At 32.7% G+C, this 25,377-nt stretch overlaps 1 protein-coding gene and 1 pseudogene across 1 annotated transcript; one reads left to right on the forward strand and one right to left on the reverse strand.

Moving 5' to 3' along the window:
• Positions 1-2,843: 2,843 nt before the first annotated feature.
• Positions 2,844-5,837, reverse strand: LOC105772566 (pentatricopeptide repeat-containing protein At1g11290, chloroplastic). Its single transcript, XM_012593909.2, has one exon. The coding sequence runs from the start codon at positions 5,708-5,710 to the stop codon at positions 3,275-3,277; it is 2,436 nt and encodes an 811-aa protein (XP_012449363.1). The 5' UTR covers positions 5,711-5,837; the 3' UTR covers positions 2,844-3,274.
• Positions 5,838-10,317: 4,480 nt separating this feature from the next.
• Positions 10,318-18,000, forward strand: LOC105772136 (protein arginine N-methyltransferase 1.1-like; annotated as a pseudogene).
• The last annotated feature ends 7,377 nt before the right edge of the window (positions 18,001-25,377 follow it).

Genomic DNA, 25,377 nt, shown 5'->3' on the forward strand with positions numbered 1-25,377 from the left:
TTATTGCAGAACCTTCATGTCATAATAATATTAAGAATCTTGGGAAAGAAAAACTTTTCAGAAAAGTGCTTCTAAAAGAATCCAGAGTATGTTCGATCTTTTCCAACATTTTTGAAAATTTTTTCATATCTGACGTTAGAGTTTTCCTATAAAATGAAGATTATATGGAGAGCATTTCATAATTAAATTTCGAGCAGAAGGTTTGCATACTGAGCAGAAAATTATTGATGTTAAAAATCTGAAGTTGGAAAATCAACCCAACAAACTAAATTAGTTCAAGTAAGTAAATTTGGCGTCATTATTTGAATTTGGTTAACGAGTATGTGAAACAAGGTTTTTTTGGCGGAGATGAGTACATGGATAAGAGTCGTTATTTATTACGACGATCAAATTTGTGACACCGAAATTAGGGCCTTCTTTTATCAGCCCAATCTAGAGAATTGACTTTCAATGGGAGCATCAAATTGAACAAGTTTCTGTCAAGAATTAGAAGGAAAGTCTTAGCTTCAAGTCGGAGGAGAATTTCAAGCTTGAAATATAGATATCTAACATCAATATACATTGTAAGATATAATATATTTGAGCTCAAAGGCGACATGGATGTCGAGTTAATACTTGATGCTCATTGCTCAACTAGAAATGTTATACTAAAGTTATATGCCCAGTTTGTTGATATAAAGGAAGGTAGTTCGAGTTCGACAACAGTTCCAGTTAATTTGTTTTAGGAACAGGAAGCAAAAACCCTAACTATATAATAGTGCGGTAGTTTCACGATGTTGTTGCAAAGCTCATATAAGGGAATGTCTGAATCATCAATGGGAAGACATTTTCTATTTCAGCATTCTATTGCAACTTTGACGTACAATTGGGATTAGTTTGTAACCCGAATCAGAGATCCCAATACGACATTCTATGAGTGTCTTTGGTTTCAACTTCGAAACACCGATGTCCTATGCTAGAACCCTTATGCGGGTATGCCATCAAGTTAGACGGGTGGACAATCCGAAAGTAATATTGATGTTAACGTAGGGTTGCTAAGTACGAATAATGTTCTCCCTACCATTTGCACCGACGAAAGGACATCAAATCTGCATGTATGGCACCCTTCTAATTTTCATATTTGCCACTGTTGAGTCCTCTATATAAATGCAGCCTAAACTCGCCAGCCACACCTTTCGCCAGCTCTCTAACATTCCCCAACATATAATGTCGGTGTAGACTTTGCGACCTTGTTATCAATCTAAACCTTCATGTTGTACTGTTTGATGGCAAACACACAGTTCGCTTTGTTCTCGAATCGTTGCCCAACAAACAACTCTTTTAACTGAGAATTTGACGCCAATCTGTGATCATGGACTATATTGGCATTCTCGGGGAACTCAGGTGCATGCACTACATCTGGATCTACACTCAATATGTCGCCCCCAAGGTCATTCCGTAAAACAATGCCATGACCCGGGTTACTGAAAGAAGAGGGAGTGAATGTCTTCAACCTCTTCAGAGACTTTATCATCGATACCATCCGAAACCTCATCAAGATCGAAATCACTATAATATTCAACGTCGTGATCAGAATCTTCACCATTGTTGGACCCTTCTTCAACGTTTGCATCAATGCCTATCACATCCAGATGTATTTGTAGACGGGACCCGGGACAGGGTTGTTATACGAACTCCTACCATAATTTGGATTTTTGGGCATTTGTGATGTCCCTCCGCAGTCTGACTGATCTATCCATCCGACATTAAGATCAAAGTCAAACCTATGATGTTAACTTATTAGACTGACATTCTCAACAGGCTCTAAGTCAGTTAACTTAGCAAATAACTCAACTGGTTGGGGGTTCTCATTCCCGACCGACCACATATTTCCCTCATAATGCTCAAGTCATCATCATCTAACAGTTGCATCTCACAAATTTTCAACGGATCTGTAGAGATTGTAAACTTGTAAAATAATCTGAACATTGTCTTTCCACAACGAATAGCTATTTTCGCATTGATCTTTCTTTTCATTTTCTTCCAGCTTCACAGTTTTATTGAATTGTAACCCTACTCTCTGCCGACCTTGAAATATATAACCAACATCACCTTCTACAATTTCACTATAAAAAAGAACGTACACCAAAAACACCAAATTATTCATCTTCACCACAATTTGTGAGTTTTCCCACTAAACACAATATTTTCTCTCTTTTTTTCTTTGCCAGTGTAATTGTTGCAAGAATGTCAACAAGATTTATATATATAGCACCACCAATGTGATTATGCCAAAGAGAATGGCTCCATTAAAATCAAAAATTCATTTTTACGAAGGTGGTGATGCCATTCTCTATGGCACCACCTAATAAAATAATAATTTCACTAAAAAAATAAAAAAAATGTTAAAAAATTTTAAACACTGGTGACGCCATTCTATATGGTTCTACTAAATAATGTATCATTTTTAATTTTAAATTAAAAAAAAACACATTTAAAAAATGGTAGATTTCACTGGTGGCACCATTCTCTAGGCACCGTCAAATAAAATGACATTTTTTTAATTTTTAAACTAAAAAAAATTAAAAGAATTTAACCCTAACACAATAAAATGGTGACGTCATTCTCTATAGCTCCACCACCATTATTTATTTTTTAGCCCCTCAATTATTGAAAAGTATTAATATTTTCTTGGTATTTATACTGGTGACGCCATTCTCCATGGCTCCACCAAAAAAAAGATTTTTTTATTATAATAGTTAACATGACATGTTGGTGGCACCAATCTCTTTGACTCCACCAACTTTTATTATTCATTTCAAATCATTTATGTACATAATAAAAAAAGTGGGTCATTTTCGTAATTTAATAAAACTTTAAGGTCATTTTAATAAAAACTTCACGAACAAAACTACTAACATTTAACTATTTAACTAAAAAATTGATTATATTAAAAAAGCAAAAAAAAAGACTAAAATGGAAAACACGCTTTCACAGTCTCTCTCTAAAATCGTCCTATTTTTCCAAAAAAATAATAAAAAAAGACGACTTATTATGCCAAATAATTTTTTTTAGATATTTATATTTTCAAAATCATAATTTTTAGATATTTATAATTTCAAAATAGTAAAATGGGCTATCCAAGTTGCCCGAATTTGATTCGAATGAGTTTGAATAAGAAATTTGAAATGTCGCGCCGCGACCCAAGCCATGTACAGCTCTTGTGCTTCAGTAGTTTCACCAATAAAACCCTGTGCATCAGCCCTCAAGAACCAAATCTCTTAGAAATACAATTTCACCAATAATCTCCACAAGAACAGGTTCCATTCTTGAAGTGGTGAAATCGCTGCATATCTCGAACTATGATTTCTCGTCCGGTTACGAGTGAAATGTATTTAGTTGCGGTATGACAGTCGCCACAAACTCTCAGGTTTTTTCTGATATGTATAGGTGTGCCTTGGCTGGTATTCAACAGTCCGAATGCGATTGCTAGCCTCTCACTGTGTGTGCTGTTCAGTTGCTCTTTAACGTCGTCTTCCACATCATGAATCGAACTTGTGTCAGGAGCATAACCGGCAACTTTGATCTTATTTCCTAGCTCCTCGAGGAAAGCATAGATCCTTTTAGACTGAGGGTGGTTTGTGGTTCCAGAGTAGAAACTGTGAACTTCATTTCTCAACTCAACTACACTGCAGCCGGGTGTTTTCTGAAGCCCTTTCTTTTTCATCGTAGTTCGAACTTTGGCTACTTCACCCCACATTGAAGCTGTTGCGTATATGTTAGCAAGCAGTACATGGTATCCACCTTCATCCGGATTTAATGCAAACAGTTTGTTTGCAGCCTTCTCACCTAAATCGACATTTTTATGGATTTTGCAAGCTCCCAACATGGCACCATATACATTAATCCCTGGCTCAATAGGCATCTTTCGAATGAAATTCCAAGCTTCATTTAGTCGACCAGCTCGACCAAGAAGGTCAACCATGGCTCCATAGTGGTCCATACCAGGCTCTATGCCATAATCTCTCTTCATGCTGGTAAAGTAGCTAAGCCCCTCTTCCACCATACCTGCATGGCTGCAAGCAGACAGAACACTTAGGAATGTCACATCATTTGGCTTCATGACGCCCTTTTGCATTTCATTGAACAATTCTAAAGCAGCTTTTCCGAGCCCATGTGTCCCATAGCCATCTATCATAGCATTCCAAGTCGTTACATGCCGCTCATTCATCCTATCGAAAAGCTTCCTGGCAGTGTGAATTGCTCCACACTTTGCATACATGTCAACCAGTGCGGTCATCACGAAAATATCATCATCCAAACAACTTCTAATACAAAATCCATGAATCCACTTTGCTTGCCGTGTAACTGATAATTCCGCCAGAGCAGGAATCACACTCACCATTGTGAACGTATCCGGTCTCATGTTTCTAGAATGCATCTCGTAAAAGTAGTTCAAAGCATCATTAACGCGTCCATTTTGCGCAAAGCCTAAAATCATAGCATTCCAAGAAACAAGGGTCTTACCACGCAATTTTTTGAAAATATCCACAGCAAGGTCAACTCTCTTACATTTGGAGTACATGGAAATCAAAGAGTTCATAACAGAAACATTGGTACCAAGTTTCAACTTATCCGATAACTTATGAACAAACATTCCTCGGTCAAGATCACCCAAATCAGCACAAGCACGAGCAGCTCCCATTATAGTAACATCAGTCGGTTCCACTCCTTCATCCAACATCTTCTCGAAAATAGCCATCGCTTCCTCAGCATACCCACTTCGAACATAACCATCGATCATTGAATTCCACGATACCATAGTCCTCCGTTTCATCCCATCAAAGACCAACCTCCCAATTCCAATATACCTGCATTTCGAATACATATCAACCAATGCAGTATTCACATTCACAAGCCCTTCAAAACCCGCTCTTAAAACATAACCATGAATCGACCTCCCTATCTTAACCAATCCCATATCAGCCACTGAAGGCAAAATGGAAACAAGGGTAACAGAATCAGGTCTTTGCCCTTCCTCCTGCATCTTAACAACTAAACCCAAAGCAAGTTTAGCCAATCCATTCTGCGCAAACCCAGAAATAATCGTATTCCAAGAAACCAAATCTCTCTCAGGCATTCTATCAAACATCTTATAAGCTTCCTCAATTTGTCTACATTTTGCATACACATTAACCACTCCAGTCATTGCAAAGACATTTGAAGAAAACCCATTTTTTATCAACTGCCCATGTATCTCCTTCCCTCTTCTAAGCTCCCCTTTATCCCCACAAACTTTCAACAAGTAAGTAAAGTTATAAACAACAGGCTTAACATTATCAGCTTTCATCCTAACAAAAAACAATAAAGCTTCGTGTAACGATGAGTACTTGGCATACCCTTTAAGCAAAGTGTAATAAAGAACTTCGGGTTTATCTTGGATAGGTTCGAAAACGCGGGCAGCTTCAGCAATGCAACCGTGGTTGCAGAAAAGGCTAAGGAGTTTGGTTTGAAACAAGTGCTCGGTGTAGAGATTGGATTTGATTATATGGGGAAGGATTTGGTAAACTTCTTTAATGGAAGTAGAGAGTTCTAAAAGGATAGCTGCTGGGTGTTTATAAACATGGAGAGGAATCTGAGTTCTTTGAGAAAGCGTGTGGGAACGAGAATGGAGTTTTGGGGTTGGGATTTCGGTGATAGTTGGAGAAGAAGATATGAGCTGAGAGCTCATGGCTGTTTTCTACCAATGCAATGTTACATCCTCATGAGCTTCAATTCAATGGCTTCTTCAAATGAGAGGACTGAAACTGGATTAGGATTGCGAGATTTTTTCTTTTCATTTTCTTTTGGATTTGTTTGTGATAAAATGGGCTGAATAAAGAAAAATCATGGGCCAAGTAATTTCTAATTTGGTCTAATTCTAAATTTCATCCTTGTGAAACTTAAGAAGTTAGTCCATCTATTTTTTTGCCAGAAAGTCCCTCTATTTTAGTTTGTCAAAATTTGATCCTTATATGTTATAAAAACCAATAAATTAGTCCAATTATTGGTAAATATATGAATTTGAGCTATTGATTTTTACTAATAAATTTACATATAAATTGATGAACTATTGATTTTTGCTAAATGCTTACATATAAATTATTGAATTGTTGATTTTATGTATAAATTTAACACCAAGATTAACATTTACCCAATTTGACTAACTTATTTTAATTTTCATAAAATACGATGATTAAATTCTAACAAATTAAAATAGAAGAACTAATTTATCAATTTTATATAATACAATCTTACACATTTCTATTAAAAAGAACAAATAATTGCAAATTTCTATCAACAAGGTAAGCATTAAGCTTTTGAATTATCAATTAATTACGATAAACTATTTGAATTATCAATTAATTACGATAAACTATCTCCTCAATCACTCTAAAATTAGGTCATTCTTATTTTGTTCACCCCAATTTTTTTTTGTTAATTTGGTCACCGATGTTAAAGAAATTGATCAAATTGACCACTCAACAATTAAATCCATCTCTTCTACTGATAATTTTTCCTTATTTTTTCTCTTCTCTCCTTTATTTCATCTTTTCCCTTCTAACCCAAGAACCCTAACTGCTGCCTCTTTAAAGATGTCATCGTTGATTTCATCGAACCATCATTGACAAGCTTAAAAGTAGAAAGACATCTCAAAATAAGGCCATATAAACAACGAGATTAAGAGATTAGAGCATGAAAAATATAAAGCTTTGGGAGTGACCTCACAATTTTTGAGGGTTTTCTTTGAGAAATCCAAGCCTAAAGATTTGAAAACGAAGCTTTGGGCTTCACATCAGTAGTTTTAGATTGAGAGTCTATGTAAAGACCTAGTTTCCAATGGTGTCAAAAAATACGGTTTTGAGACCTCGTTTTCATAAACTGAGTCCGTAAATATTAAATAGAGATATTTATGGAGTTAGTATATTGATGAATTGAAATTTGGTTAAGCGGTTTAACTGAAATTGTGAGTATTTAAGGCTCAAGGACTAAATCGTAAAAGTTTAATCACTATAGGTTTCTAATTAGATTAAGACTTGGGGACTTAAATAATAATTATTCAAAGACTAAAATGGCTAATAGACCAATTTTAAGTTGATGATAGTGGGATGTGATGTTTATTATCATTAGCCTAATTTAATTAAAGATTATGGTTTAATTAATTATGATTATGTAAATTAACTAAGCTTAATTAAAATTAAACAAACTATATAAGCTAATTAAATGGGAAAAAGATGAAAAAAAGCTATCATCATCTTCCTCCTACATCGTCCACCATAACCAAAGAAGAAAGAAAAGCTTTAAAACCCTTAAACATTCGACCTTCAAAATTCAAGTAAGTCTCTAACCATTTTTCTTTGATTTTTTTAGATTTGAGGTCATGTGAGCTTGATTTAGCTAGCCCATGTACCAATTTGTAAAATTGTTAAAGTTTTTGAAACCTGCCATTGTTGATATTTGAATGAATTTGGTGTGAAATTGTTAAATTAAATTTAGTATATGAAAATAACTAAATTGTAAAGCTTAATTGTTAGTTTCGAACATTAGGGGCCAAATTGAATAAAATGCAAAATTTTCATGAATTGTTGGTAGGAATAGAAAATAGAGGGTCCCTAATGAGTTTAGGTGAAATTGGATTTTAATCCAAAGCCCTAAATTGAAAGTTATGCTTGTCTTAATTTTAAGGACTAAATTAAATAAATTATAAAATATGTGAAATTTTACATTTGATTCTAATTTGGCTGGAAATTGATAATGTGATACGTTTTATGATTATTTTAGCTAACGACAACACCGAACAACCGAGAGGGAAAGGAAAAGAGAAAATCGTTGACGAGTAACGCATGAAACCTCAGTTTGTACTATTATTCTTAGGATAGAATTATTTGATTTTGTATCTATGCTTATTGAGTGATTAGTTATTGGGATGAGTCAATTTTCAATAATATGAAATGTTTTGATTGAATTGCTATGGTTGAGATTGTATATCGAAACAATGACTAAATAGAATAGAATAGAAAATGATGTGATTAATTGATATATGATAATTGAAATGAAATTGAGTTGAAATATGCTATGTTACAGATAGATTGATGATAAATTGTGAATATGGAATGTGAATTGAACATTAATACCTTATTAACTAGTCGGGCTAAGTCGGATATAGTTGACATGCCATAGGATTGGATTCTGTATTGGTTTATGTGTTTACACGCCAGGATGCACTTCGTCTGCCAGTATGCACTTTACATGCTAGTTTTCCCTTACTCTATTTTTTTGCTAATGCACTTCAATGCTAGTATGATGTGTTGGTTGGATGATCCATGTATCTGTCTGAGTCCAAGTCGGGTTAATAGGGGTCACTAATAATAAGTTTGGTAACTAATATTGAAATGAATTGATATGATGTTGAGATTTTGAATATGTTCATATATGATTGATTTGAGAAGTATGTGTTTTATTATGCAAAGCAAGTGAAATCGAGCCCGACATGCTGAATCGAACGTGAATGAGTCAATAGACTCCAAAATCAGATAGAATGGTAAGTATAAGGTAAGTGAATTGAAATTGTTATATAAAATTGATCCAATTGATACCATTGCCATATATATATTGATGTTAATTGAAGATTGGATACAAGTTCAAAATGGTAGTGGAAAGATAAAATGAATAGGTCAATTATGAACTTGCTTGCAAAGATGCCAATGTTTTGTATGCATAGTTGTTGAAATCCTATTTGACTATAAGCATATAATGTTTATTTGTAAAGCATGTAACAAATGATGGATTTGGTATGATTGATGAATGTCTATTTAGGTTGAATTGTTAATTGGTATATGTATTATGTTATAACATTGTAGTTATGCTTTTATATCTTCAATCATGAACGTACCATTGAGTCCTATTGCTCGACGTACAACTTGTTTTCTCCATGTGCAAGTTTGGGTATTCCTCGAAGCCTCAGGACCTAAAGTCAACATCCAACCACCGTTTCCGACTTAACAAAGTTTGTATAGTGTGTTTCATTTTGGTCTTGTGGCATATACCTAGGGACATTTTGTTTAATGTTACAAATGGTTATTTGGTTGTATAAAGGTTGTGATATTGTGAAATTGATTTTGGTAATGCATGTATATGGTTTTAATGACTTAGTATTTTTGTTTTGGCAAATTTTAGGTAATTAGAATGATTGATTGTGACCTTGGAGCCAAATGATAGTTAATATGCTAGGTTGGCAACATTGGAAAACAGGAACTTAGTGGTCTATTTCCAATGTCGCGACGCCACACTCTCAATGTCATGACATTGACCCTGTCCTATTTTGAAATCTTTTCAATTTGGTCCTCAGGTTGGGAACTTTGGCTATTGTCTTTAAAGTTGTGACATCAAGCATTGGAAGTCGCAACGCCCACTTGACCTGCCTTTCAAACTTTCAATTTAGTTCTAGTTCGACCCTGAGATGGTATTGAGCTTTCATAAGCTTGTATATGACCTAGAAATATTATATAAATATATATATATATATATATATTATGTTTTACACTTGTAACACATATAGATTAAATGATTAATGATGGATTTTGTTAGTAATCGATCGTATTTGCTCCAACAATTAATGTGACATCTTATAGCTCGGACCCGACGATTAAGTTGGGTATGGGGTGTTACAATTTAACATCGAAGAAGACATCAAATGATCACAATAGCGATAGTGAGAAGTGGCAACCATAGGTAAGGAGAAGAAAGAAGAAGGAAAATAGGGAGAAAGAAGAAACGCTTGTCATCGTTGTTCATTGATAAGATAACACTTGCTGGCCATGGTTTAATGGAGGAATTGACGACATCTTTAAGGGAGGTGGCGGCTAGGGTTTTTGGGTTAGAAGGAAGAACATGAAAAAAAATAAAAAAGAAAAAAAAGAAAAAAGAAATTAAAAAAAAGGAAACTAGAGATTTCTGTTAAATTTAATGACGGAGTGACCAAATTGATCAATTTATTTAATGATAGTAACCAAATTAATTAAAACAATTTGAGGTGACCAAAATAGGAACGACCTAATTTTAGAATGACTAACAAGTAGTTTACTCATTAATTACAAGTGTAATTTTGTAAAATGAGTCAAATATGCTATGACTTTTATAACAGATTTTGTTTATGAGATCGACAGAACCTACTGAAGTCCTTGTTGTTCGTTTGGTTGTGTTTATGGCTAGTAGGAGGGTTGGTCTCATGTTGCTTCTGAATTGGATTGTAAAAGGCTCATCTCAAGATTGAAGAATCATTCTTCATTCAAAAATTGGATGACTAAAGCGATTGAGGACAATATCCTTTTCCTTTTTGCTCATTTCTCTAATGTTGATTTTAGTTTTGTGCCTAGGGATGCTAATGCCAATTGGGTAGCTTGGAAGACCCACTCAAGGACTTGTCCTTTTGATTGGGTGAGTTTGCTACCTTCTGTTATTTTAAGGGTAAAGTACCTAGTTAGTTATCCAATTTTTAAGAGGTTTTCATTTTGATCACCAAAAAAAAAATTATTGCAATTTCATCACCCAACTTTTGAGGTGCTATTTAATCAACCAAGCATTAATTAAATATCTAATGAGGGTTAATTGTTAATGCCACATTATGTTTACATATTTGTTTTGGTCACCTAAAATATGAATATTTTAAGTATTGATCGGGGTAAAAAATATTAAGGATTGAAGTGAAACTATAGTAGAAACTAAAAGTGTAAACTCTACAATTAGTCACCCAACTATTAGCGTGGTTCTATTTTGGTCACAAAACTATAAAAAAATTTAATTTCGTCACAAATGTTTTTAATTGTTTCTGTTTTGGTCATTCTTCGTTAAATGGTTAATGGAAATGAAGCCGTGGCCTTTTTTTTTAAACTGGTATAATAACACATATAGTCCTCAATACTTCACATTCTATCAAATTAATCTTAATTCTATAGAATTCAATAAATTTAACTCACCACCTTTACAAATTCTATAAATTTGATTCTTAAACACATATAATTAAATAATTATTATATATTATGAAAAAGTAAAAAAAATACATATTTTGTAACTTCTCCTGTTCTCTTTCCTTTTTTGGTGGATCTAATGCAACAAAGATACTAGTTATTGGAGCTTGACAGTTTGGCTTTCTTATTGGAGGTGCTGCAAGTGATCTCATCAACCAATAGGTAAAAATAATTGCAACAGCAAGCCCAGCAATAGGCCTAACAGATCGTGGATACTAATACCAGTAGGGACATGATTAAAATTAAGGTCAAACAACTTCTTGGTCCGGTGTCAAAAACATTATGTTGTAAGTATGTGAATTTAGGTTGAATTTGAAGTTACTTCAATCTCAAGCTGAATCACCATTCGATCAATGTCCAGAAAAAATATCCCAAAACTTCCATGGTCTATCAGATTTGTTCTTACACCAAGAAACTGCTGTAGTCGAATTTGATTCCACCATTAGTTAATCCTAGGCACCCTCTAGCAACCCCATCGACATTGCATTTAAGAAAACCAGAAGGAGGCTCCATTGAATTAGCAAACCATCATCCAACAATTCTTAGTACTATCCACCAAGATGATTCAGTAACCATAAGTCGTCTTTGATGGCTTTAATCCAAAACATCGACCGCACTTGAGTAAGAAAGAGAACCTCATCACAAGACCATGACCAACATCAAACACCGACCCATTGCGTGCCAACCAAATTCACCAAAGGCTGCCGCACTTGCTACTCACCACACGTCCAAATCAAAAATTTCATTTGAAGTATCATACAAGTTATAAAAATAGTAACCTTGTCTTTCAAAAACTAATGTTAATTTTCTTAAAATTTATTTCTTTTAGGCAGTACATAAATTAAATTGATTTATTTAATAGTAAAAAAAATTGTATGTGATAATATCTATCAAATATTTCTACCTTGAAATTAAGATAATTATCAATGAGAAATTTATTTATGAATTTTTATTAATATTAAATTAATTACTGAAATGAAATTTTATTAATATTTAATTTTGAATTCCATCTCTAGACATTATTTACCTCTTCTTTCTATTAAAACAAATCCTCTCTCTTTCTTTTTCCTGAACCACATATTTTCCAATAATATCTTACTCTTGACCAAGACTTTCTTTTAATGTTTACAAAACAGTGCTAAATGTGGAACCGACTGAGTTTCTATTTTCTTTTCATGCTTGAAGGATAGGAATGAATTATTTGGGATTCAACCTAAATTTTTATATATACAACATTATTATTTTTTTAATTTTTAAGGTATTTATCAGAATGAGTCTAGTAATTAGTCCTCTATATTCTGTAGGCCCATTAAGGGGTAGATGCTGGTCACGAGTTTATCGCCAAATTGGTCTGTAGATAACTAGGATGTAATTTTTAGTGGTTTGATCAATGTGACACATCTCTAGCTTATTTATGAATTCTTCTAGTGTTGCAGTTACTTCCAAATTATTTTTCTCGTATGTTTGGATTATTATGCAAATATGACATTTGTGCATCAATTTTTTGTCGTATCTTATTTATCGTTTATATTATATGTCATGTTTTTATATTCTTGTTGTTCATGATTCCTATTAACTCTATTAACATTCTGTGCCGTAAAAAGTTCTAATAGTTATATATATATATTTTAGGTATATATAGACATATAAGATATATTTTATCCTATTATCTTAAAATAAATAATAGTCACTATAAATTTAAATATATGGTTTTTATCTGAAAATATTAACAATTCTATTAAGTGGGAATAGAATAAAGAGATAATAGCACAACAGTATAATATTGTTTGATTTGATAGAATAATGATAAGGAATTTACAAGGAATAGATCACAAATAACAATTTTACCCTTAAATATAAATATTTTACCTACATTACTAATAGAGTATTTGGTCAGTATCTACTTTTTAATGAATTTATAGAATGCGAAAGATTAATTGTTGATTCGTTGTAATTTTTTTCTTTATTTTATTTCATTTTCACTTTTTCTTTCTCTCTCAATGCTCTCTCTCTCTCTAAAAGAAAATATGAGCATTTATCTTCTTTTTCAGAATCCAACCGGTAGCCATTGTCCGACACCATACTTGCCGTCGTATGCCGCTGCTAGCTGATGTCCTTTCCTTCTCAGATTTTTAGATTTGATTAATTTCTACATCAAAACTTTCAAGGCTGATTTCGTCATCTTCCGCCGCTCCAACAACCACGTTTTTCCTTTGTTCTCCCCTCTCCAAGTTACAAGCCCCAAAACCCCATTTTATATTTCTTCTTAAAATCTCTTTTTCTCCATCTGTTCTTATTTTGTTACGATAGATGATATGACTTTTACTGGAGAAGTTGTGATAAGAGATAAATAGTGATTTCATGAAATGAGTGATTCGGTGAGCCAAACATTGAATCAGCCTGAAATGGTCTGACTATTCATGCCAACCAAACATGCTCTACGAACATTAGATAAGAGAACCAAGTTGCAAGGTTGAAGAAATATTTCATAAAAATACACAAATTTATATTAGATTCTTACCTGAAAAAGAAAGATTAAATTTTATCATTAGTTTCTCTATTTTGGTCAACTTCAGTTTTGATTTTTTATAAAATTTGAAAATTTAATAATAACTAAATGATAACTATTAAATTAATTATCAAGTTAAATTATGTTATTTCTAAAATTTTATGTGGCCAACATATTATCTTATGTTTAATTCATGTTAACTTGCTAATTCTACATAATACTTAGAAAAAAGTCACGTAATTTTAGTAAGTAGATTTAGCACTACTATTTAAGTCAATAATAAAATTTTAAATTTGAAAATTATAAGGACTAAAATGATCAATTTAGACAAAAGTGACTAAATCCACAACCTGCTCATAGTGCTAGATTAATAATAGAATTTAAACTAATGAATTTAACTAATTAAAATTAACCAAATTAATGTATATATGCAAAATCTGCAACTTATGCATAATTCAAATACTAACAACAATGCTTCAAAGAAAAAAAAAATACTGTTATGAATCCTCATCTTAGCTTAGACGTGAAAAGGATGGCATTCATTGAGTTTGAAACTTAAAAGTTTCAAACATCTAAAGTATCTGCAACACCTTCTCTTAACCCTACACAAATATTAGGAAGAGATTAGAGTCAAGTTGATGACTTTTGCTGGGTTATGAATCTAGGTCTCCCTTGCTCTCTTGAAGCCATATTTTCATAAGGAAAATATGAAACAAAAGTATTAGGAAGAGATCAGAGTCAAGTTGATGACTTTTGCTGAGTTATGAATCTAGATCTCCCTTACTCTCTTGAAGACATATTTTCATAAGGAAAATATGAAAATGGAGCAAGAGAGAAACTAGATTCATAAGCCAATAAAAGTTCATATTTCAGAGGTTGAGAAAAAAATATAAAAGCAGAAGGAAGTAAAAGGGAAACTAATAGGCTCATATATTTATATACTAAGTTTGCATTAAGTGTTTATTGCGTTTTAATTAGTGTAATCATTCCAGACATATCGTGCTTGAATTTTGCTATAATGTTTTATTAATATTAAAATTAAAGTTTTCATTGTGTTGATAAAATTTGTTATTTATTATCTACCACAGAAATTTGATTTTTTTTCTAAATTATCTGAATGAAATAAATTAATGAATTTCCTCTTTTTTTTTTTTTAAAAAAAGGAAATTGCTAAGTAGGTAGCATGTTTCTCTTTAAATGCAAACCTTTAGAGCATGTTTGGTTTGGTGTATTGGCATAGCCAATACACCCCTAATCGGTGGGCCCCACCTAATGCGGCTGTATTCGATCGTTTGGTTTGATGTATTGCTAATACAGGTGTAATCCTTTACCTTCCTAATCGGTGAAAACCACCGATTTCTAATCCCTTCCTTAAGCTCAGTTTAGGCGCTGTTTCAGTTTTGGTCCCTGTTTTACCCTCCCCATTCTCGCTTCTGTTTTACCCAAAATCCACGTCTTCTGTTTCTTCCTTCTAGCTTTCTTCTCCACTCTCATCGCCTCTTTTCCTTCTCTTTTTTACCTCTCTTTTTTTATATAGGTTTTTTCACGTGTGGTGGGCATGGCATGGCACTGGTATTTTATTATCTCTTTCCATTTCTAGATCCCCAACACAACTCAAACCTCGACCAACTCTTAGAACAATTTCGAAGGAGCTAACATTCGCTTCCGAGACGCCGACGGCAAGGAAATCGCCAGCAACAGCTCCAATTTCGATGATTCAATCGTCGCCGTTGACAAAGCTAGTGAATATGTTTCTATGGGAGAGCCCGACGTTTCGTTTTTCAGTTGCGACAGCGAAGATGATAAAACCAGTGCTGATTATTACTTCGATTCTTACTCTCATTTCGGTATATTTTCTACTTCTCATCCTCTTTTCCAAGATTCAATTTTGAAGTTTTTTTACTGATTTTTCTTGTTGATTAGAAAACAATGAGAATGTGAGGATTTCTTAGTGTTGCCTTTCACATTTTTGTGAAGAAGGTTCGAATGTGAGAAGAAAGTTTCTATCTTCGCAAAAGTTAGAGCTTGTTGAGTTCAATAGTTTATTTATATCTAAGTAATTTGTGGTTCACTGGTTGCATGTTTATGGGGCTAGCATGTCGGTATTAGGTAGGGCATTGGGTTCGCTGATGTTTCAAGTCATACATTCTTGTATTTATCTCCAGTGAGCACTTTCCTCTAAATCTTTGTCCCCTCTTTTGTGTATGTGCAGGTATTCATGAAGTAAGTGTGCAACAACTTGGACATTTGAATCTTGTTTCGTTTTTGTCGACTTATTTATGGAATGGTTCTGCTTCAGTCACCATTATTTTGTGATCTATTGGGTGCCGAATATCTGTGATTGGAGGGTTGGTTGTAATTTTTCTGTTTGTTTAAGCTCATACATGAATTAATGCATCACAGTTACTATCCAAAAACTGTCTTCTTTTTTTAACTTAATCTTTTACTTAAATTTCTGGAAATGATTTCTGCGTTTGTTTTCTTGGTTTCGGTAGAAGAACTGGATACGGTTGCATAACTTTTTCATTTCTTCTTTTTTTGTGAAATGTTTTTCCTCTGTGTTAACCTGCCATTCCTTGTATTTCAGGAAATGCTTAAAGATGTAGTGCGAACCAAGACATATCAAAATGTTATTTATCGGAATAAGTTTCTATTCCAGAACAAAGTAGTTCTTGACGTGGGAGCTGGGACTGGAATTTTGTCCCTGTTTTGTGCAAAAGCAGGGGCGGCACATGTTTATGCTGTATGACTTCCAGTTTACATCTTCCTTCTGTTTCTGTTTTATGTGTTGTTAATAATCTGTCTGACCAAATTCTTACACTCTTGGCGTCTATCTCTTATTTGTCAAATGCTGTTCATATTTTTCCCTTTCCTAGGTTGAATGCTCCCATATGGCTGACATGGCTAAACAAATTGTTGAAACAAATGGCTTGCCTGATGGTGAAGTTTTTAAAATTGTTGTGTCTTCTTGTATTGCTTCGTGTGGTTGGGGGCAGCTAGCTACTTTGTTAGTTAAATTCTCCGTTGCATGCTATGATTTGCAGAAAGTAGCTTAGATTCCTGCTATAACTGTTAATTGATTGAGATTTTAACTCCATCATCATGTCAAGCTCTCTTGAGCAGTTTGCTTCCTTATTATTTCGTGTGGTGAACGGGCTGGGCCTTTTAAATTTATTTTTACTCTTGCTCATCAAAGCAAAACTTTTGTTGGGTTCTTATAAGCTACATTCTTTACAATCAAAGTTCTTATTCCTTCACCCGTGTCAGGTTGATGATGGAGTTGTGCTACCAGATGAAGCTTCTCTTTACTTGACAGCAATTGAGGATGCCGAGTACAAAGACGACAAGATCGAATGTGAGTATAACTGACTGCTAAATTGATATAAAGCTAGTGAATATGTTCATATGTATTTGTATAACTTTCAACGAGTTTTTCTATTGTGTTTCATTGCAATTCAACTTTTTGTATTCTTATATATACCCCATCTTTTCTACATGGCATCATCTTGCTACAGTTTGGAATAATGTTTATGGCTTTGACATGAGTTGTATAAAAAAGCAAGCTATGATGGAACCTCTTGTTGACACGGTTGACCAGAAACAAATTGTAACAAATTGCCACCTTCTCAAGGTGAGAAAATACACAAGCATATTCCTGTATGTATGTATATATCATTGGGTATCTATATATATGAACACTTACTGGAAATTATTTTACAAAATAATGTGTTTAGAGTACAACTGAATTATTTATTTTGGTTTTCTGGTTTCAGACAATGGATATTTCTAAGATGGTTCCTGGGGATGCTTCTTTCACTGCACCTTTCAAGCTTATTGCAGAGCGTGATGATTACATCCATGCTTTCGTTGCATATTTTGATGTTTCGTTTACCAAATGCCACAAATTGATGGGTTTCTCTACAGGTTTGTATCTACATCAAAATTCTCCATCCTTTGTCCTTTCCATTTTATCTACGAATAGAAATCAGCAAGCCAGCCTAGAAGAACTTTGCCTTGGCTAATGGCAAATACAAAATGCAGGACCAAGATCGCAAGCTACCCATTGGAAGCAAACAGTCCTATATCTAGAGGATGTGTTAACCATCTGTGAAGGGGAGACAATAATTGGGAGCATGACTGTTGTACCAAACAAGAAGAATCCCCGAGATGTTGATATAATGGTTAAATATTCATTGAGCGGACGACGTTGTGTGGTTTCGAGAGTTCAATTCTATAAGATGCGCTGATTTTGTTGCAGAGTATTTCATCACCACTACTAGCTGTAGGATACCTTGTTTGCATGTTCCTTAAACGTTTCACCAACATTTTTTTAATTCCTTTTCTACTTTCTTTTTTCTCGAAAGGTTTTCCTTGAGAAAGAAAAACACATAAGATGCATGTACTTCATTAACTCAATCCAACTGTTTTCTTCTCATGTATGCTTCATATTGAGTCTTGTGTTTTGTGCTGATGTGAGGGAGCATATATACAAATGACATTGGATGTATGACATAGGACTAAATAGATTTTGAGCTTTGACAAGCTGCTTATAAGCATTGTTTCTTATAGAAGAAACACATTATTGGAGAAAGCTTTTGAATCTCCCAACTATTGGATTTGGGTTTCTTTTTGACAATTTGTTTATTGTGCTTTTGTTTAGATGATGAGAAAGGAAAGTCAAGAATTATATTTACTCGTTAAGTTAAATGAAGATATTTGTAATTTAAAAAAATAAAAATTCAATATAAATTTAAAATAAGAGTTTAACTAAAAATAAGAGTTAGTGGCAAAAATTAATAAAATTTAAATTTTAGTGGTAAAATTCAATAACATAAAAATTAAGTTACAAATTTACTCATATTTTAAAAAAATAACGGCAAATATAAATAAAAATAAAGTACAGTGACAAATTTCAATATTTATCTATAGTATGATGATAAATTATATATTTTATTAAATTATATGTAATAATAATTATGTTAAATTATATTTTATAGTATTATATATTATGATTTTAGAAAATTCATATAAGAATATTTAATATTAAGAATTTTATTAAATCATATATTTTAATTAAAATATATTTAATATTAATTATTTCAAATTATATTTTATAGTATCATATATTATGATTTGAGTAAATTCATATAAGAATATTGATTATTAAGAATTTTATTAAATTATATATTTTAATTAAAATATATTTAATAATAATTATGTTAAAATATGATTAAATTATTTATTACTGATATTAATAATCTTATTAAAATTTAATAACAATAACAATAATCATTTATCTAAACAAATTTCTGCTAAGGGTATTCTAGTCATTTTAGTTTTTTTTCCCTTATGCTATTACACCTCTATTCCATTCAACCAAACACAAGATTACTATTACGCCTCTATTCCATTACATTCAACCAAACAGTTGATTTGCTATTACACCTCTATTCCATTACACCTTTATTCCATTACACCTCTAATCCAATACAGCGAACCAAACGTGCCCTTATGGTTGACTCTTAAGTCTATACCAAATCAATTTTAAATAAATTTTCATGTTTTTTTATAGGGTTTATTTAGATAAAGAAGAATGAAGGAAAGTGGGAGGAATGATGGAAAGGAACCTCTAATAATTGTTCTAGAGCAGGAATATTTAATTAAAAGTAAAAATATCGTAAAATATTTAATTAAAAATTTCAATATTTTAACACTCCATTTACTTTTCTAAGTTAGGAAGAATTAAAAAATAATACTCTATATTTATAGGTGAAAGTAGATAACAATTCTCTTTATTATAAAGATTGGATCAAATAAATAATTTTACTATTAAAAAATTAATTTATTTCATGTTCTATTAAAAAATTAAACAATGTCAATTTTAATATTTATTGTTTAAAAATAATATAAAAATTATTTTATTCATTTTAGTTCAACTTCAAATAAAATATTTTTTATTGAATTTATTAAACAATAATTGAAATTTTTATTCAATTCACTTAGAAGAGGGACTGATTTGATAATCCTAAATAAAATAGTGTTTAAATATCTTATGGATGATTGATGGTTTTTCCTTTCTTTTCTTAGATGTAGATAAAAGACAAATCTATAAAAAATAGTTGTGTTTAATATTTTTAGATTTTTAGTGAATTATAATAACAGGGTAAAGTCTGAATAGCAATCGCGACTAGTGCAACTCAAACTTAGGCCACACCTGGGGCAATGAACACCATTGACCATCAAACTATTATATGGGGTTCTTTAATATTTTTAATTTTAAACAGAAAATTATATAATATTTTATCTATTTATATTGTTATTAAGTATTTAACTGAGTTGATTATATAATTTAAAAACAACTTTTTAAAATATAATATTTATAATATTTGATATTTTCAAAATAAAATCTATAAAAATAAATCAAACTCAAAATTTTATTAATTTATTATCATTTTATATAAATTAATTTAATATCAAGTTGTAGCTTATTAAATAGAGTAGCTGGAAGTGTGGAATAACATGGGTGGTGTATTAAAGTTATGAGTACAATCAATGTTGACTGAGGAAAATATGCATGGATAATTGCAACACATTCATATGTGTCTAGAAATTGTGTGTTTAAAATATAGATTTGTATGTAAAAATGACATTTAATTAAATTAGGGATTTAATTAAGTTGATATTTAATTAATTTGTGACTAAATTTAGTCTAAATAAGACTTAAAATTTTATTGAGCATTTTTTATTATATTAAAAAACCCTTAAACTATTATATATTGTTTAAATAAGTCTTTATGTTATTTTTGTAGTTAAATAAACTCTTAACCTATAAGTTTTACCCATTAAAATCCTTGATTTTAATATTTAGGTAAAAATATTTTCACCTTTTGTGACCTTCCTAACCTGGTCTAGACGTTAGACTCAAATTCGGGAGATTACATCAGTTACCGAGATGGCCTAGCAGCGATCGGGGTTTATAAAACAGTTAATTTAGAACATTATTTATTTTGGAAGAAAACTTAGTCTACTGTCAAAAAAGCTCATGAGTTGACAAAAATCTATTAATTTAATATTTTTCTTGTAAAAAGGTGATTACCATTGTAAACTTAGCTAATTTCTAGTTTATTTATTAGTCATTATTTAATTATAACCTAGCAACGAAAAAGTGATATTCAATTTAGTTATAATTTAATGAAAAACAAATTTTATGCATAAGAAATTAAAATCCATATTTCAACATTTAGAAAGAAAAACAATTTAACTGTCATGCATGCTATATAAACCCGAATCGAAACCTATGTCTAATACCACAGTTCAAAATAAAATAATACAGTGTTTGAATAAAATAAGATATCAAATAACTACTTAAAAATATTTTAGTAAATAAAATCAATTCGAGACGTGCCCGTCGTAAGTTGAGTCCGCGCCCTAACCTGGTGGGTTATCTGTAAAGATGAAAATTAAAAGGGAAGTGAGCTATTAAGCTCAGTGTAAGTTCGTTCACAAGAAAACTGAAACAAAATAGTAGACAAAGCACATGAGTTAACAATTCTAAGAATAACCCCAATCACAAAGCACTTCAGATTAACGGTTTTTCATGTCATTACTTCACTGCACTATTTCAGAAATCACAATTTTATATGCATATGCTAATGAAAACAATGCAGTTTCAAGTTAATAGAAAAGTCCTACCCAACTCCACTACACACCTCACTTATGAGTTCCTTAGAACTCATCTACCATATCATTTCAGATTGTGAACGATCCACCACTAATTTGCAAATAAACTGCCACTTTGTAACAAAACGGTGGGTAAACCACTAGTAGTTTATATAAAAACGTTTGTAGTTATTGCCACTTGTTGTGAGTGCACAACATGGTTGCAAATTAAACAAACTACCATTGGGTTTGTGGGCAAGCCACATATTTCCAGTTACTGCCACTTGTTGTGAGTGCACAACATATTCGCAGATTAAACAAACTGCCATTGGGTTTTGTGGAGGAGCCACCACTTGTTTGCAGATTTAATAAACTGCCACTCTTCCTCCGTACAATGTCCCATCCCATGCAATGCATTATGTCATGCTATGTAACAAATTAATACTAGTAGTAGACATGTAATATGTACCCAATTCATCACTAACACTTCACATGTTTATCATGTTCTTCGCAAGGCAGTAACAATTGTCGAAACCGTCTTTTTGAAAACAAAAATTTAGTTGTCGACTTTTAAAAATAAAACTGGAGTCGCCACCAATCCTTTATTAAGGTGTGATCGGCCCACCTAAAAAAAAATTTTGGCCTACGAATTTTGAGAAAAGCGAGTTCGGGAGCCGATTCACATACGAGGAAGGGTTAGCACCTCGTAACGCCCAAAATCGGTACCAAATTGATTATTTGATGTCTTAGTGTCGAATGTTAAAAGATTTTAAAATCAACTCAAATGATGGAATTTGAAAAGGATAATCAATTGTTCAAGTCATGTAAAGAAATCGAGTCCCAATACGTTAGGGTACGATTCCTCATAATCCCGATCTTTGAATATCACTTTTATTTTATGTGAAAATCTTCATTTCGAAAGTAACATGCCACACCCAATACGTTAGGGCACGACAAGTTAAGTTCCCAAAAATGATTTTTATGCTCATGCATTTTGAATAAAGAATATTCTCGGTCATTTAAGATTGACAAAGAATATCAAAACCCAATACGGTAGGGCTCAATTTCCCTTGAAAGTCCCAAACCTTGAATATTACTTTTATTATTTTAAAAAAAAAACCTTCGAATCAAGAAAATAACTTTGATGTATTGTCAAAACCAAACCGTATTGTCAAAAAAGGCATGTAAAAAAAAATGTACAATATGAAACAAATACTTTAATTTAAAATATATGTATATATGTATTTTCAAAATATAAGTATGAGACATAAATAAAATTTGAAAACATGTATAAGCATATATTAAAACAGTATTTATAAGTATCCGTATATAAAATAAAAAGAATAAATGAAACATGTAAAACAAAACAAAACCTATTATAATTTCTAAGAAAATATGCATGTATATATATGTACTGAAATTTATGAAAGTAAGATAAAAATATAAAAATATGTACATGCGTATATATTTACAAAAAGTATATATATAAAATATAAAGTATATATAAAAAGTAAAAAACAAAAATAAAAAAACAAAAATAAAAAAATAAAACATATGTATAAAATATATGCATGTATCTATAAAAGCTTAAAAATATTAAATATGCATGTATATATTATATATAAAATATGCGTACGTTTAGGTATAGAAAATATAATAATTACAGTGATAGTAAATGATATAATAATAATAAATAATGGTATGATGATAAACATAAAAAAGAATATATAAAAAAAACTAAAAAATGGACTAAATTGAACTTAAAAACAAAAAATGGGGTAGATTCGAAAATCAATAAAAAAGGATAAACTTGAACACGCGAATAACAATGGGGGACTAAAAGGGAAATTAATCCCACCCTCCAAAATGTTGCGCAGCAAGGGACCAAATTGAAACAGGAATGAAATGTGCGGCTAATTTTAATAAATGAGTTTGATTGAAATGCGTCGCAAAAAAAGGACTAAAAGCGCAAATTTACCCTTTAAGGCGAGCAGCGGATCCTCCCTCCGGTCGGGTCACATGCAGGTGCAGCCCTCAATACTGGCCTGCTTTTACCTCTGTATTTAAAACAAATTTTTTTTTTAAAACTATTTGCAACAGAATGAAAAGGAAAATTTTTTTAAAAAAAAACCCCCAAATGCTCTGCTAGGGTTTTCAACCCCTAGCCCTTTGCGCCGCCGTTCATCAGCCTCCCCACCCAAAGCTCCGATGACGGCGGAGATGGTGGTGGCACGACGACCTCGGCAAACAGGTAAGCTTTTCTTTCTTTTCTTTGTGTTTTAAACGAATAAAAAAAACAAGAATAAGGGAAAAGAATAAATGAATGACAAACACTGATTAAATAAAACGAAAAAAACCTTTGTTAAAAAAAAATCGAATCTGTATATTTCAATCTTCTCCTCTGATTTTTCTGTGTCTTTTTTACACTCCAAAATTTTCCCCTTTGTTACAGATTTCACGGCTTTAAATAGCCGAAATGGAAAAGAAAAGGAAAAAATAGAATAAAAAAATGAAAATCTACTATGTTTCCCTTTGCTATTCTGTTTCGTTAGTGTTTGTTGCTATTTTCTCGCAGGTTTGGTGGCCGTTGAAGAGGCGCGCTCGCACAGAGGGCCGTGCTGCGACAATCGCGGAGGCGTGGGAGGGTGAGGCTGTTGCGGCGCCGTGTTCGCTGCTGTTGCCTAGGGTTTTTCTGATTTTTTTAGTATTTTGGGTTAGGTTTGGGCTTGTAAAAACTGGGCTGCGCCCTATTATTTATTTTAACAGGCCCGGGCCAATTTGGGCCTACTACAGCTGCCCCTCTTTGCTCGTTGTTGTGTAACGGGAACAGAGCAAAGACTACAAGGCCCAATTGTGCCCAGTCTTATTGAGCCTCAACCTTTTTAGTGCTTCTCTTCTTTAAGTAGCCTCATTCCTTCCTACTGCATCTTCAGAGGTATAGGAACAAGTGCTCTAATCTATTCCACTGCAATGTTAGGGAGATATGATTCGTACATTGTAGCTTCTTACAAGAACAAAATTTACTATCTTTAATCTATTCCACTGTAACTTCAGGGAGATAAGACTTATAGCTTCAACTTGTTCTGCTACAACCAAAAATACATCTGATGCGATTCACTCCACTGCAACTTCAGAGAGATGGGATCTACGGTTTTAATCTACTCTATTGCAGCTTCGAGGAGATTGGATTGGTTACTTCTATCTGCTCCACTGCAACCTCAGGGAGATAAGACTCGTCATGATCAGTTCTCTGCAACTTCAGAGAACTAAGACCTACTATATTTGATCTACTTCACGCCAATACATGAAGATAAGATCTGTTTTCTTTGATCTACTTCACGCCCATACATGAAGATAAGATTTGCTTGATTCGATCTACTTCGCCACCAGTATGGGAAGACAAGATCTGCCATTTTCGTTCTACTTCATGCCAATACATGAAGACAAGATTTGCTTTCTTCAATCTGTTCCACCACCAGTATGGGGAGATAAGATCTGCTACCTACGATCCACTTCGCTACCAATATAGGAAGATAGGATTTACTTTCTTCGATCTACTTTACCACCAGTATGGGAAGACAAGATCTGTTATCTTTGATCTACTCCACCACCAGTATGGGGAGATAAGATCTGTTATCTACGATCCACTCCGCTACCAATATAGGAAGACATGATCTGCTTTCTTCGATCTACTTCACCACCAGTATGGGAAGACAAAATCTGCTATCTTTGATGTACTTCACACCAATACATGAAGACAAGATCTACTTTCTTCGATCTACTCCACCACCAGTATGGGGAGACAAGATCTGGTATCTTTGATCTACTTCACGCCAATACATGAGGACAAGATCTGTTTTCTTCGATCTACTCCACCACCAGTATGGGGAGACAAGATCTGGTATCTTCGATCTACTTCACGCCAATACATGAAGACAAGATTTGTTTTCTTCGATCTACTCTACCACTAGTATGGGGAGACAAAATCTGGTATCTTCGATCTACTTCACGCCAATACATGAAGACAAGATCTGCTTTCTTAGATCTACTTCGCCACCAGTATGGGAAGACAAGATCTTTTGTATTCAACCTGCTCCACTGTTGCTTAGGGAGATAAGGCTTCATGATTTCACTGATCTACTCTCTGTAGAACATAACCTGTAT

Source organism: Gossypium raimondii, chromosome 6 (assembly GCF_025698545.1).
Source record: "Gossypium raimondii isolate GPD5lz chromosome 6, ASM2569854v1, whole genome shotgun sequence".
Classification (NCBI taxonomy): Eukaryota; Viridiplantae; Streptophyta; class Magnoliopsida; order Malvales; family Malvaceae; genus Gossypium; species Gossypium raimondii.

Excerpts from the sequence above, each read along its gene's own strand:
- LOC105772566 (XM_012593909.2), bottom strand. The coding sequence starts at position 5,710 with ATGAGCTCTCAGCTCATATCTTCTTCTCCAACTATCACCGAAATCCCA.